The sequence below is a fragment of the Electrophorus electricus genome, chromosome 3 (assembly GCF_041902795.1).
Source record: "Electrophorus electricus isolate QZ-2024a chromosome 3, ASM4190279v1, whole genome shotgun sequence".
NCBI classification, from domain to species: Eukaryota; Metazoa; Chordata; class Actinopteri; order Gymnotiformes; family Gymnotidae; genus Electrophorus; species Electrophorus electricus.
In genome coordinates, this window is record NC_137499.1 from 40255667 (window position 1) to 40268542 (window position 12876).

The 12876-nt window shown below is 39.7% G+C and overlaps 2 protein-coding genes across 5 annotated transcripts; one reads left to right on the top strand and one right to left on the bottom strand.

Moving 5' to 3' along the window:
• Positions 1-1448: 1448 nt before the first annotated feature.
• Positions 1449-10033, top strand: LOC113590760 (uncharacterized). 4 transcript variants are annotated; one of them, XM_027031054.3, is made up of 9 exons: positions 1449-1531; positions 4479-4511; positions 4760-5074; positions 6789-7103; positions 7177-7461; positions 8534-8821; positions 8903-9226; positions 9306-9437; positions 9614-10033. In XM_027031054.3, exons 1-9 carry the CDS (start codon positions 1501-1503, stop codon positions 9823-9825), a joined length of 1935 nt encoding a protein of 644 aa, XP_026886855.2. In that variant the 5' UTR covers positions 1449-1500; the 3' UTR covers positions 9826-10033. The 4 variants fall into 4 exon arrangements, with proteins under 4 accessions (XP_026886855.2, XP_081567711.1, XP_081567712.1 ...); XM_081711585.1 differs by having other exon boundaries at positions 1457-4511; XM_081711586.1 differs by having other exon boundaries at positions 1457-4511; positions 7288-7461.
• On the bottom strand, positions 9955-12498 carry LOC118241526 (heat shock 70 kDa protein 1-like). Its single transcript, XM_081711588.1, has 2 exons — positions 12384-12498; positions 9955-11990 (listed from the first exon to the last, which is right to left on the bottom strand). Exon 2 carries the CDS (start codon positions 11705-11707, stop codon positions 10640-10642), a length of 1068 nt encoding a protein of 355 aa, XP_081567714.1. The 5' UTR covers positions 11708-11990; positions 12384-12498; the 3' UTR covers positions 9955-10639.
• Between the last annotated feature and the right edge of the window lie 378 nt (positions 12499-12876).

The following is a 12876-nucleotide window of genomic DNA, read 5'->3' on the forward strand; positions in this document are numbered from 1 at the left end:
ACGCCGATATCCGCTGTATGCATTATATAACCTATAAGGCAAAAGGTATTGTAGTATAATTATTGGCTCAGGTTTTTGTCAGATCCAATTACATTAAAAGTAGAATGAGTTGCACTGAGGAGCTGAGAAATGTTGAGTGTTGCAATGCCATAAGATGCCACCTGTACCAGCAGCAGTCAGTTGATGAAGGTTCCAGCCTGCTCGATCTGTCTTGGTCAACTGTAAGCGCTATTGTTGTGAGATGGAGATGTCTAGGAGTAACAACAGCTCCTACAGGTGTAATGGTCAGGTGTTCACATACTTGTCGCTATATAGTGTACATTTTTGCTGTGATGGAATGTATTAAGAAGGTGGCAAAACAGATCAGGTTCACTAACTACTTGTTGGTGGTGGCATACATGAATGCAAATCATTCAGAAACAGAGAAATGTCAGGACAGAGGAGTCTGTTTGTACATAAATCAGCGCTGGTGCAAAAATGCATTTATCAGGGAGAGAACATGCACTATAGACATTGAACTCATATCTGTGTCTGTCCATCCATTTTACTTGCCCCATGATTTTCCTCAAATATTTCTGAATATGAACATTTAAGCAGAATGTAGGAAAATGGTCTCATTCTAGCAAGTGCTCCCACTCTGGCCACCTTCTGTATACTGAAGTCCAGGAGCTGGAATAATAATAAATAATAAGTTTAATTTATATAGCACCTTTCACAGACTCAATGTCACTTTACAATAACAATAAAGATGGAGGGAGAGAAAAAATAACATTGACACATTCAACACATTAATTACCAACTAGGAAAAATGTTATGAGATATGTTGAGAAAAGAGGTGCATTTTTAGTTTAGACTAATGGCAAATATATATGATATTTGTGGTTGACCCTTAATTTATAAGTCATCCAGGGCACAGAGAATGTCCGTTGTTTCTCTAGAACACACTTTATGTAGTGTTTTCCAGGCTCGGTATGTTATGGAATGCAATTTTTCAATCAGAATTCAGTAAAAGACTGTGGAAATATACCACAGCCAAAGTTTTTCCTGTGCTGATTAAACATAAAGGGAGAATTGATTCAAATGGCACAGCAAAGGATTATGCTATAACCCTAAGTCAGTTCTGACTATCATGTTTATATGTGCAGTTTTTACATAATTTTTTGAATGCTTTTATCCAGAAAAAGTTAAAGATGTGCTATGTACTTGGGAATAATTTATCCTCAATGATGGTGCATCTAAATAAGAGAAATTATAAGTCAGTGTTGACTAATCATAAAATAACAAAAATACCACTTCATATGTAAATATTTTTCAATAAAAAAAGGCTAATGCACATTTCAGCAATTTCAGGTTTTTTCAAAACAGGAAAGAGTACAAGAGGAATCGAAACTGCCTGGGCAGGGCTTAAAGTATGAAAGGCCCAGCTGCAGAATTTCAGCAGTGTTCCCTGTCTGAACACAGAAGCAGCTCACGACTTTCACCTACGACCCCAAGAACAAGATGTTGAGCCCTCATCTCACGTTAATGTTTGGTAAATTCAGTTTTAACATTTTGTATTCTATTTTTGTAATTTTTAAATTTTTTTATAGTCATACTGGAATTGTAGGTCAGTCATAAAGTAGAAGTAGTAGCAGTAATAGCATTAGTAGTAGCAGTAATAGTATTTAGAAGATACCTGCATTTTGAATTATTGATGAAACAAGCATGTAACAATGGAAAGTTACATGGTATTAACATCTTATATTATCTTGTAAGTGTATATTTGGATTCTGTCATTTACTAATTACTGTTCTTCATTCTTTAGCTGTTTGTTAATGGTTTGCCTCAGATCATGGCTCTGCTTTTGGTACAGTATGTTTAGTATTGATGTTGGCAGTGATATTCATACACTCGTACCAGCTCAACCACATTCCTATTTAAAACATATACACTAATTACATATAGTTGCCTTATGTAGATAATTATTATTTATCCAAGGTTGTTTGTAGGCCAAATAAATTTTAGGACAGGGTGCTAATGAATCCAAGCTGTGATTCATCACATTAAAAGGTGACAACATTATTATTAAATTATTCTGCCATGAAGAGTCAGTGTTTACATAGAACAGAATGAGGTCGAAATTGTATAATCTGTCATATGAAGTGCAAACGTATGATGTGTGTGAATACGGTGAGGTACATTGTCCATAAGGCTGTGGAAAGGCTAGGAGCAGCACAAAACTCAGCCCCCCCAACCACGTCACTACCACAGCAGTAGAAAAGCTGTGTTGATCTGAACACTAGGGAGTGTTCACATAGACCTGGACACTGGGGAGTATTCACACAGAGCTGAACACTGGGAAGTGTTCACACAGACCTGGACACTGGGGAGTGTTCACACAGACCTGGACACTGGGGAGTATTCACAAAGAGCTGAACACTGGGGAGTGTTCACACAGACCTGGACACTGGGGAGTGTTCACACAGACCTGGACACTGGGGAGTGTTCACACAGAGCTGGAGACTGGGGAGTGTTCACACAGACCTGGACACTGGGGGAGTGTTCACACAGAGCTGGAGACTGCAGCGTGTTATTTCAACCTACAAAATAAATAGCCCCAAAAGTTTTGAAAATTCCCCCAAATAAAAGGTGATTATTAAATTCCTGCATCTATAGTTAGTTATACTCAATGAACAGCAAATTACTATGTCAGTGAATCGATATAACTGTAATGCCTCCTTGAAGGCACCCTAATAAAATGATAACTTAGGGGGAGCACATCTCAGAAATAATGTGTTAGCATAATCTAATAAGTTAGCGCGATGCCTCCAAAAGTGTGTCTAATAATATTACGTTGATAGTAATAACTCCTTTTAAACCCTAAGTGGTTAAAGACCTGAACAATACACAGGTGTCACGGAACGCTCGCCTCCCGAGGGTCCCGGGGTTTGGCCCACCACATGAAGTGGGAGGATATTTGTTTGTAACCATACCTGCACACACCCGCCCCTTGTCTTATCTTTATGTATATAAACCAGTGTCCTTGTGTGTAGGGTGTTGGTCAGTGTTGATGTAGTGTCGTCATTGTTCAAGGTAGCCGTGTTCAGGCCTCAGTTGTAAATAATCAATTGAATAAACAATTAAATTAATAAATGAAAAACTAGATAATAAATTGTCAACACAATAAATGCAACAATGAAACTAAGCTTGGCTATGTACATCTTAGGTGTTCACAAGTGTTGGTATCATCCGTCTTTGGGGCCCAAGCATTGGTGAACATTTGTAGAACACTGAATAGATTTTACACGAAACATGGAGCCAGTTGGTCCAATACTCACGAGTCCGTGATGCATATGGAGATGAGCCATAGCATCTGAGGCAGCACATATGCACATCTCCTGTCACTTCACACATGTGGATCATTAATTTTTCCAAAATTTCCCAAATATTAAGTACATTTTAAATAGAAAAATAAAGATGCAGACTTGAGGATTAATTAAAGAGAACAGCAGGGCCGTGTTTATTTTGTTGTTCAGTATAATACACAAACGAGCTGTAGTCCGGAATACGTCTGACAGTCCCAAGAGGGCAAGATCTTTATACATGCTTATCAACCACTTTCTTTTTTTTTTTACATAGTACTTTTCAGTGTTTCCACCATTAAGTCCAAATCATGCATTATTTAACATGAAATTTATATACAATACTTATACTAGTTGGAGTTTGGTACCATTATCTCCAACAGTGAACTGTTTTATTTTTTAAAAAGCTGATCTCAATCAAACCACCTGGTGTCCATCCTGATAATAATGTTTGTTCCAGTGCCAAGCCAGGATGTCCTGGCCTTAGACCAAGGCCTTTGACTGAAACCTCTGAAGGCCTGACACAGAGACCTTACACTGAGGTCTACAGAGGCCTGTTTGTAAATAAACCCAGTTTATTTTGGACCATTTGCATTTTTCTGCTTATAATATCATTTTATTACCTCATACACAACACAAATGCAATGAGTTTTGTTGGGACACTAGTCCTCCTAGTCCATCTACACAAACAGTGGTGTGGAGAATCAAATCCTCTTTTGTAGGTAGAAGTAGCTGGTGTTAGTTCATTGGGGTAGCATGTAGTTTCCACTAGCTTTTAAACTCAGTGATGCTAACTCGCTTCACGGAAAGAAAAACAACAACAACGCACATAGTGGAGAGAAGGCTATAGTTTCATGCTAACAAACAATGGCAGACTTGAAACACTCAATGTTACTCAATGTCACTCAACCCTAGCAGTCATCTGATTGCCCAACTTGCTCCAAGGCTGGCAGTTCCAACCAAAAAACTGGTGCAAAAACAGAAAAGGATGCTGGGAAGCAGAGTATTTAACACTCATATTTAACCCAACAATAATTTAAAATATAAACATAATAAACAATATGGGGTCCCCCCCTTTTTATGGTCTCTACGTCACTTATTATGTGTTTGGATTAATGACAAATCTGTTTGTTTCAGTATCCAGTGTTCTTAGTGCTTCCTTGCTGGCTGGTAAGTGGTTTTTTTTTCAGTAGTGAAACTGCATTTGGTATGAAACAAATACCATGGAAAACCGATTACTAAGCATTTAGTTCCTTCTTATATATTGCATGTAATTTAAATTCAAACTTATTTTCCTGAAATGTATTGCATTAAAAGTGTGACACAGAAAGCAAGACTTTGTTCAAGTGTGTAGAAATGTACCAAGTTGGTTAGAACGCTTGTGTTTGATAAAGTGCATGATTCTCCTTTCCTGACAGATGGCGCTAATATAAGACTCATCGGAGGCAGTAATACCTGCTGTGGTAGAGTGGAGATCTACCGTAATGGCCAGTGGGGAACCGTGTGTGATGATGACTGGGACATGAAGGATGCAGAGGTGGTGTGCAGACAGCTGGGATGTGGCCGAGTTCTCAGTGCCCCTACCAATGCCCACTTTGGTCAGGGAAGTGGCCCGATATTTCTGGATGATGTTAAATGTTCTGGAAGTGAAAGGTCCCTCACACAGTGCTCTCATCCTGGATTTGGAAAACACAACTGTGGTCATGGAGAAGATGCTGGTGTTACATGTTCAGGTATGGAGAAACGTTTGTAGGTTAGAAAACAAATACAACATCCAGTGATACTGATACTGAAGGAACTCCATTAAAAAAATAATTTGGCCACCACCTTAAAGGAACAATATGTAATATAAGTATTGAACTAAATCATAAAATGATCATGCTATGTCATCAGATTTTAAGGAAACATTGTTAAGTTGAAATACAGGTTTCTCCAACAACGGTGCTACAGCCAGTGCATGCTCTTTTGTAATTGCCATTCTGGAGCAAAAAGTCTGTTTGTGTTTTGGGTTGTGATATTGCACACATCCCATTAGCATTTCAACATTCTGAGATGCCAGATATGAAACATATTGGCTGTTAAACAAAGTGTGCAATCAAACAGAGTGATTAGATTCTATCTGACATAAAGCCTTGGCATACTTCTAAAAAGCCCAGTGACCAGAGACGTAAAGTAAATGCTGGCAAAACAATTGAAAGATTGGAGACAGCTAAGAGCCTAGAAGGACATTAAAAGATGGATGGAGAGTTGACTAACACTAATTTTCTCCTGAATAATTAAGCATTTAGCTTAGCTAACATTAAATAATTTATCATGGCTACTAGTAGAGTTGGTCGTTTTACATAATTTCAACATTCAAGCATTCACATTCATTTTCTGTGGTCCATGTTCAGCTGTTATCAAGGCAGCAAGTATTTGAGACACAGCCGGTGAAGTGATCCTGATTAAAAGTTTGCATGATCTGTTAAATTTATCAGTGTGTTATCAGGACCTGGAAAATAGAAATTCTAAATCCAGTGTGTATTTTCAGAGCAAAGTTCTTTTGTTCTCAGGGTAACAGGCTTAGCATTGAAAACCTTACATAGTGAGCCATAAACATAGCTAGTTAACACTAACAGAGTTCTAAAAACTCCACACGAGCAGGTTTGTAGTTCGCAAACAATAAAAATATTGCAAGTGTAAAAACCTTGCAATGCTCTTCTTATGGGTCCTTCGTGTAACTTAAATGTCATCAACCTGGCAATTCGCACAAGCAATGTGTTTGGAGGGGAGGGGACAGACAACACTAGTATTTTAAATTTGGACTGCTGTGCCCATTTTAAACACTTGATGTGAATATGACATATTGGTCCTTTAATGGATTTCATGTTTTGGAAGATTTTATTTCATGTAACTCATTAGAGTTGTCTTCATTCAGGCCCATGCAACTGCACCAAAAAGACTATCAATCTATCAGTCAGCTGATCAATCAATATAATAAACAACATAAAAGAAAAATAAACTCAATTTTAAGGTGCTTTATTTGTGACTGAATGTTTAAGCATTTGCTGATTAACACACATCATTCAGTTGTGTGTATAGCACCAGTAGATAAGGGTGATCTTAATTTTTTCATATTATTCCAGAGACACTTTGTGCCTGTCTTCCCATGTGTTCATGCACTGTGTGTTTAAATGGGGGAAACCCGTGCATATATCCTGCCAGGATCAATTATTCAGTGGAGACTTCATATCTCAGTTTCGATATCAAGTAGCATCAAGTATTTGTATTTTGAATTAAACATGTACAACTGTAAAGCACATTTTATGTATTAGGAATGTTTAGTTTTGTTGAAGCTTTCTGTAAATCCAAATGGTTTTACACTGACTGACACTTGTGAACAAAATTTCACTTCACTACATTGTTAGTTAGTAGATCTTAAGTCTCTGTTTTTATATAATAACTCAGGGAGCATTGAGATCAGACTGGTGAACGGTAAGACACGCTGCTGTGGTAGAGTGGAGCTCTACCATAATGGCCAGTGGGGAACCGTGTGTGATGATCACTGGGACATGAAGGACGCAGAGGTGGTGTGCAGACAGCTGAGATGTGGTCGAGCTCTCCGGGCCCCTGCCAGTGCCCACTTTGGTCAGGGACAAGAACCAACATGGCTGGATGATGTTCAGTGTTCTGGAACTGAGAAATATATAAGTCAGTGTTCACATGGAGGATTTGGGAAGGAGGACTGTGGACATGATGAAGATGCTGGAGTTATATGCTCAGGTAAGTGGATGTTTTTGTAGCAGTAAATTTTGTAAATAAAACCATTTATAAAACAACTTAACTTGTTTAACAGGTGACTTGAGGAGTCCTAAACTCTTCCAAGTCTCATCCCACTCTGCTTTCTCACCTGGAGAGACCATTCAGTTCAGATGCACCACACCCAACCCAACCTGCATCTCCACAGAGTTCAGACTGTATAGAAATGGGACACTGATAACTACCCAAACAGCTGAATACACTGCAACATTTACTTTGACTGTGGATGCCTCCCATCAGGGCCAGTACAGCTGTGGTTACTCATACCAGGGAAATGGCATCATCACCTCACCTACTAGCAGCTCCACTGGTATTACTGTGGGTAAGTGTGTTTACACTTAAACATTTAATTGTAGTAATGTTAAATAGTGTGAACAATATTTCTAAAACACCAGTGTATATAGTGAAGAAAGCATTTCTTTGTGAGATATTAAGCATGTTCCAGGCAAATGGGTAAAGGACACTTCTCAGCACAGCTTGGAAATCTTTAATGGTATTTATCATTTTAATGAAAAACTAAATTGTTTAGTTCATATCATCAAAATTATGTTTTGTCATTCTTACTTTTTCATATAAAATGCTAAACATCCATTCCAAAGTTGGGGGATTTTAATAAAGTTTTGAAATTAACATTTCCACAATGTCACGATTAGTCCCTCCCAGTTTCCGTGCGCCGTGTTTTCCCATCTTGTGTGTTTTAGTTCCATGCCATAGTTTTGTTTTCTCCGCCCCTCATTTGATTTTCCACACCTGTCCCTTGTTTCTACCTTGTTTAGCTCATGTTTTTAAACTCTGCCTTGTGCCTTTGGTCTTGGCTGTTCATTGCATTTATGTGCATGTGTTTGGTGAATGTTTTTGAAAGCCCATATATGCATGTACTTAAGTTTGTACTCCGTGCCTTTGTGTTTCCTAGCCTTTGTTATAACCTGCTTCTCCTGTTTACCTTTGTGTGTTTTTGTTTGTTTGTAATGTATCCTCGCACTCTCCATGTTGGCTCTATGACTGCTATAACGATTACAACTCTGGATTGGCCCCTAATAAATCTCGCTCTTCTCCGCACGTGCGTGCGCCTCCTTACCGCTCACCATTACATACGTCATGTTTCTTCACTCTTTTTTATTTTCTCACAGTTTGGTCATAGACAACTCCCACACACTAGCCAGGTCTCTCAGTACTGAACAATATCAACCAATGTTGAGGGTGAGGTGCTTCCTCCTGTGAATGTGAATCCAACTACTTCCTGTTTAGTGAGCTGCACTTGAGCTACATCATATGACAGCTCAACACAGTCGGAGCAGAGTGATAATTGTTCAGTTATGGTCGTGTGAACTTTGCATTTGTATGAAATGAAAATATATCCCTCAGAGCAAATGACCAAAATCTTCCTTTTACAGTTGCTATTCCCATTCCACAAATCTCTCTCAGTCCCACCAATAAAGTCATATGGGGAAAGAATGTTGACATCACCTGCTCCATAGAAACTCAGTACAGAGGTGGAACCTTCACTCTGCTGAAGCACTCTGGGCCATTTAGACAGATAAAGAATGGAACCTCTGTCACCTTCACTTTCCCTAAAGTGGACTTTGTTCATGAGGGGTCTTACTACTGCCAGTACCAGACAAGAGTTTCCATGCAGGATTTCACATCTCCAAAGTCTACTTCTGTTGGTTTCTCTGTTCTGGGTAAGGTGTTTTGTTTGCAGTTTTTATAGTCAGATTTCTGATTTTAGTTTGCAGCTTTTTAAATGATTTCTTGTTTTCCAGTGATTCTGCAAAAGCCCAGTATCTTCTTCAATTCTCCTGATGGAAGTTTCCACCAGGGCCCTCTGAGGTTAGAGGTGACCAGGGGTCACAGCTTCTCCATCATCTGCTCCACGGAACCTCAGTATCCAGGAGGCTCCTTCCACTTGGAGTTCAGTGGATCCAACATCAGCAGGACTCAGTCAGCTGATAACCACTCAACCACCTTCATCTTTCCTGTGGCAGATTTTATCCATCAGGGAAACTACAACTGTTTTTATGAAGTAGACGTGTCCAGTCACACTTTTAAATCCAACAGCACAGAACTCTTGGTTTTTACTATAAGAGGTAAAGTAAGGTGCAGTAGTTTTGCCTGTTGATGGTGTGTTTGTTCTAGTTGAAATGTTAATGATCATTTCTCATTCAGCATCATTGGCTCCCTTCATTGGTTCTGGAGTCACAGCTGCTCTGCTGATCATATTAGTGCCCGTCAGCATTTACTTCATAAAGAGACGCAAAGAACAAAACCAGACTGATTGGAAGATGGAGCACAGACAGTGTGAGTACTTTCAGTTGAATTTATTTGTGCACGCAAGAACATTCATAAAATGATCTTTTGTTATCATGTTCATTGACATTAGTATTGACTTAACCTCCAAATATGGTGTAAAGAAATTAGCTTAACAAGTTTTATTTGTCATCATCCAGTAAATGTTTTTAATTCTCACTCTGTAGGTGCCAAAAACACATATGAAATTACCAGGGTGAATGAGATGGATGATGATGATATTTATGAAAATGCAGAAACCATTTTCCAACAGCAAGAGGATTTGGATGACTCTGCTGATGACTATGTCAATGTAGACTCTGATGATGACTACACCAATGTGCAAATAAAGGCAGCTGATAATGACTACGAAGACATTTATACAAACTGTTCAGTGTAGTTGGGCAAACTGAGCAGTTTTAATGCTCTAATGAGAAGAGTCCATGAAAAAAGAAAGAATGCTAAAAAATGCTTTCCATCTAAAGATGGCAGGGTTTTTATGTAAGAAAAATAAACAGACAAATCATGCCAGAGTTTTTAATCTTTTAATGACAATGTAAAATAATCAGAAATGTTGTAGTAAAAAAACAATTAAACATTTACAATAACCCTGTTGCATAAGTGTAAACACACTTTTATAATTGGAGATCAATCACTTACATTCAATGTCATGTGAAATAGTAGTATACACCTGCCAATAGTTAGTTTACATCTGCCCTCTCTGATAAACCACAAATAAATTTCAGATGTTCCTGTAGGAACTCCTACTGCAAAACCCCAGGGCCACAAAGAGCTTATGGGAATGGGATCTTACTGTTGAATGGGATGGAAAAGGGATCTTACTGTTGAATGGGATCTTCTTTTTAAAATGTATTGGAGAGGGATTCACAAGAATTTCAAAGCTTATATATATATTTTTTTTTTCTTTTTTTTTTTTTCTGTAGCCAGAATTGAAGCATTATTTAAGGTGGAGTGAATCATGAATAGCTTCAAGTATGGCTTTTCCACAAAACATTGTGGCGTCTGCTAGAAGAATGTGACTTGTCTACATGACAACAACCCAAAGTTTACATGCAAATAAACAAAGAAAAGACACACTGAGCAGACAGTAATGAGCTTATGAACATGACAGGCTGCCCAACAGTGGTGACTTGGCAGTGGTGGGGCTTGAACTGGCAACCTTCTGATTAGTTGCTTTCAAGCTAGAATATTTATTAATTATGGCAACTTCTCTGAAGAGACTGAAGATCTGCGCTGAAGATCTGGGTCTGCTTGGTGGGGATGGTGGTGTTGCCATTGATGAGAGCGGTCATGACTCCACCTGCGGTCTCAATGCCCAGAGACAGCGGGGCCACATCCAGCAGCAGCAGGTCCTGGACATTTCCAGATGTGTCGCCCATTAAGATGGCAGCCTGAACTGCGGCACCGCAAGCCACTGCCTCATCTGGATTGATCCTTTTGTTCAACTCTTTGCCGTTGAAGAAATCCTGCAAAAGTTTCTGGATTTTGGGGATTCTCGTAGAACCTCCAACCAAAACAATGTCATGGATCTGGGATTTGTCCATTTTGGCATCTCTAAGGGCTTTCTCCACAGGATTCAGTGTTCCCCTGAACAGGTCAGAGCACAGCTCCTCAAAACGTGCTCTGGTAACAGAAGTGTAGAAGTCAATGCCCTCATACAGGGAGTCGATCTCGATGCTTGCCTGAGAGCTGGAGGACAGGGTTCTCTTGGCCCTCTCACAGGCTGTGCGCAATCTCCCCAGTGCATGCTTGTTCTGGCTGATGTCCTTCTTGCACTTCCTCTTAAACTCCTCCACAAAATGGTTGACCAGGCAGTTGTCAAAGTCCTCCCCACCCAGGTGTGTGTCTCCTGCTGTTGCTTTCACCTCAAAGATGCCATCTTCAATAGTCAGGATGGACACATCGAACGTACCCCCTCCTAAGTCAAAGATCAGCACATTGCGCTCTCCCTGCTTGCCTTTGTCCAGGCCGTAGGCGATCGCTGCAGCTGTGGGCTCATTGATTATCCTTAGGACGTTCAGCCCAGCAATCACACCAGCAAATTTGGTTGCTTGCCTCTGAGAGTCATTGAAGTAGGCAGGTACAGTAATAACAGCGTTGGTTACCTTCTGACCAAGGTAGGCCTCTGCAGTTTCCTTCATTTTCACCAGGACCATGGAGGAGATCTCTTCAGGGTAAAAGGACTTCTTCTCTCCTTTGTACTCAACTTGAATCTTTGGCCTGCTTCCATCACTGATGACTTGGAAGGGCCAGTACTTCATGTCAGACTGCACGACCGGATCGTCGAACTTCCGGCCAATCAGCCTCTTGGAATCAAACACTGTGTTGTTTGGGTTTATGGCCACTTGATTCTTCGCAGCATCTCCAATAAGCCTCTCTGTGTCTGTGAAGGCCACTTAGCTGGGTGTGGTCCTGTTGCCCTGGTCATTAGCAATGATCTCCACTTTTCCATGCTGAAACACCCCCACACATGAGTAAGTGGTGCCCAGGTCAATCCCAATAGCAACTCCTTTAGCAGATGACATGTTGCTTGTAGTCGCGTATCTAAAGTTACACATATGAAAATTATGCTCTAAATTAAGACACATGCAGTTAAAACAGTAATTACAACACAGCAAAAGTAACTAAAGTAACAGCAATAATAATAATAATAATAATAATAATAATAATACCATAAAGATTTAAGTGTCTAATTGTAGATAACATAGGCGCTGTGCTTTAATACAGCCTGCAATATGATCCAAACCCTTCAAATACAAAATCGAAGCAGAACTGCACACATGCTTCTTTTATCTTGGTAATAATAAGGTTGATACACGAAGCGTAGCTTTGCAGAATAATCTTATAGTTTGAGGATTTATTTTCATTCGCTAGTTAATTAATATCAGTAGACTATTGGCAGAGACCATAGAAAGAAAGAAAGTTAAACGCACTTACATTTATCAGGATTCGGAATGATCTAAAGTTGGTGCCCTGTTAAAGCCGCTGGTTTACTCCTCCTCGCTCGTGCGTTAGTTACCGAACGCTGTGTCTTCCACGAGCTGCCGCTCGCGCTTTATATTCAAGCAGGTAACGCCCCCGTTCACCTCGCGACAGTTCTAGAGGATTCTCCATTGCGCGAGCTCACCAACCGCGAGTCAGCCAGCGACGCCGCCAGTCCAACCGTAGACTACTGATGTCTCTGAGACCGAATTAGTCCGTAGAAATGAAACAAAGATCCAGGATGGTCTGAAAGGGGACAATACCAACAAATAACCAAACAAGTTGGAAAATGGGAAAGCGGAACCACATAGGCTATGTAAATGACTATAAATAAATGTTTTACTTTATCATAAAATTACTTCAGTCATTCCGGGCCAACGTAACGTTTCCTATTTCCCCACATTTAAGGACTGCTGTATATGTTATATTGTTCAATAAATCTGTATAC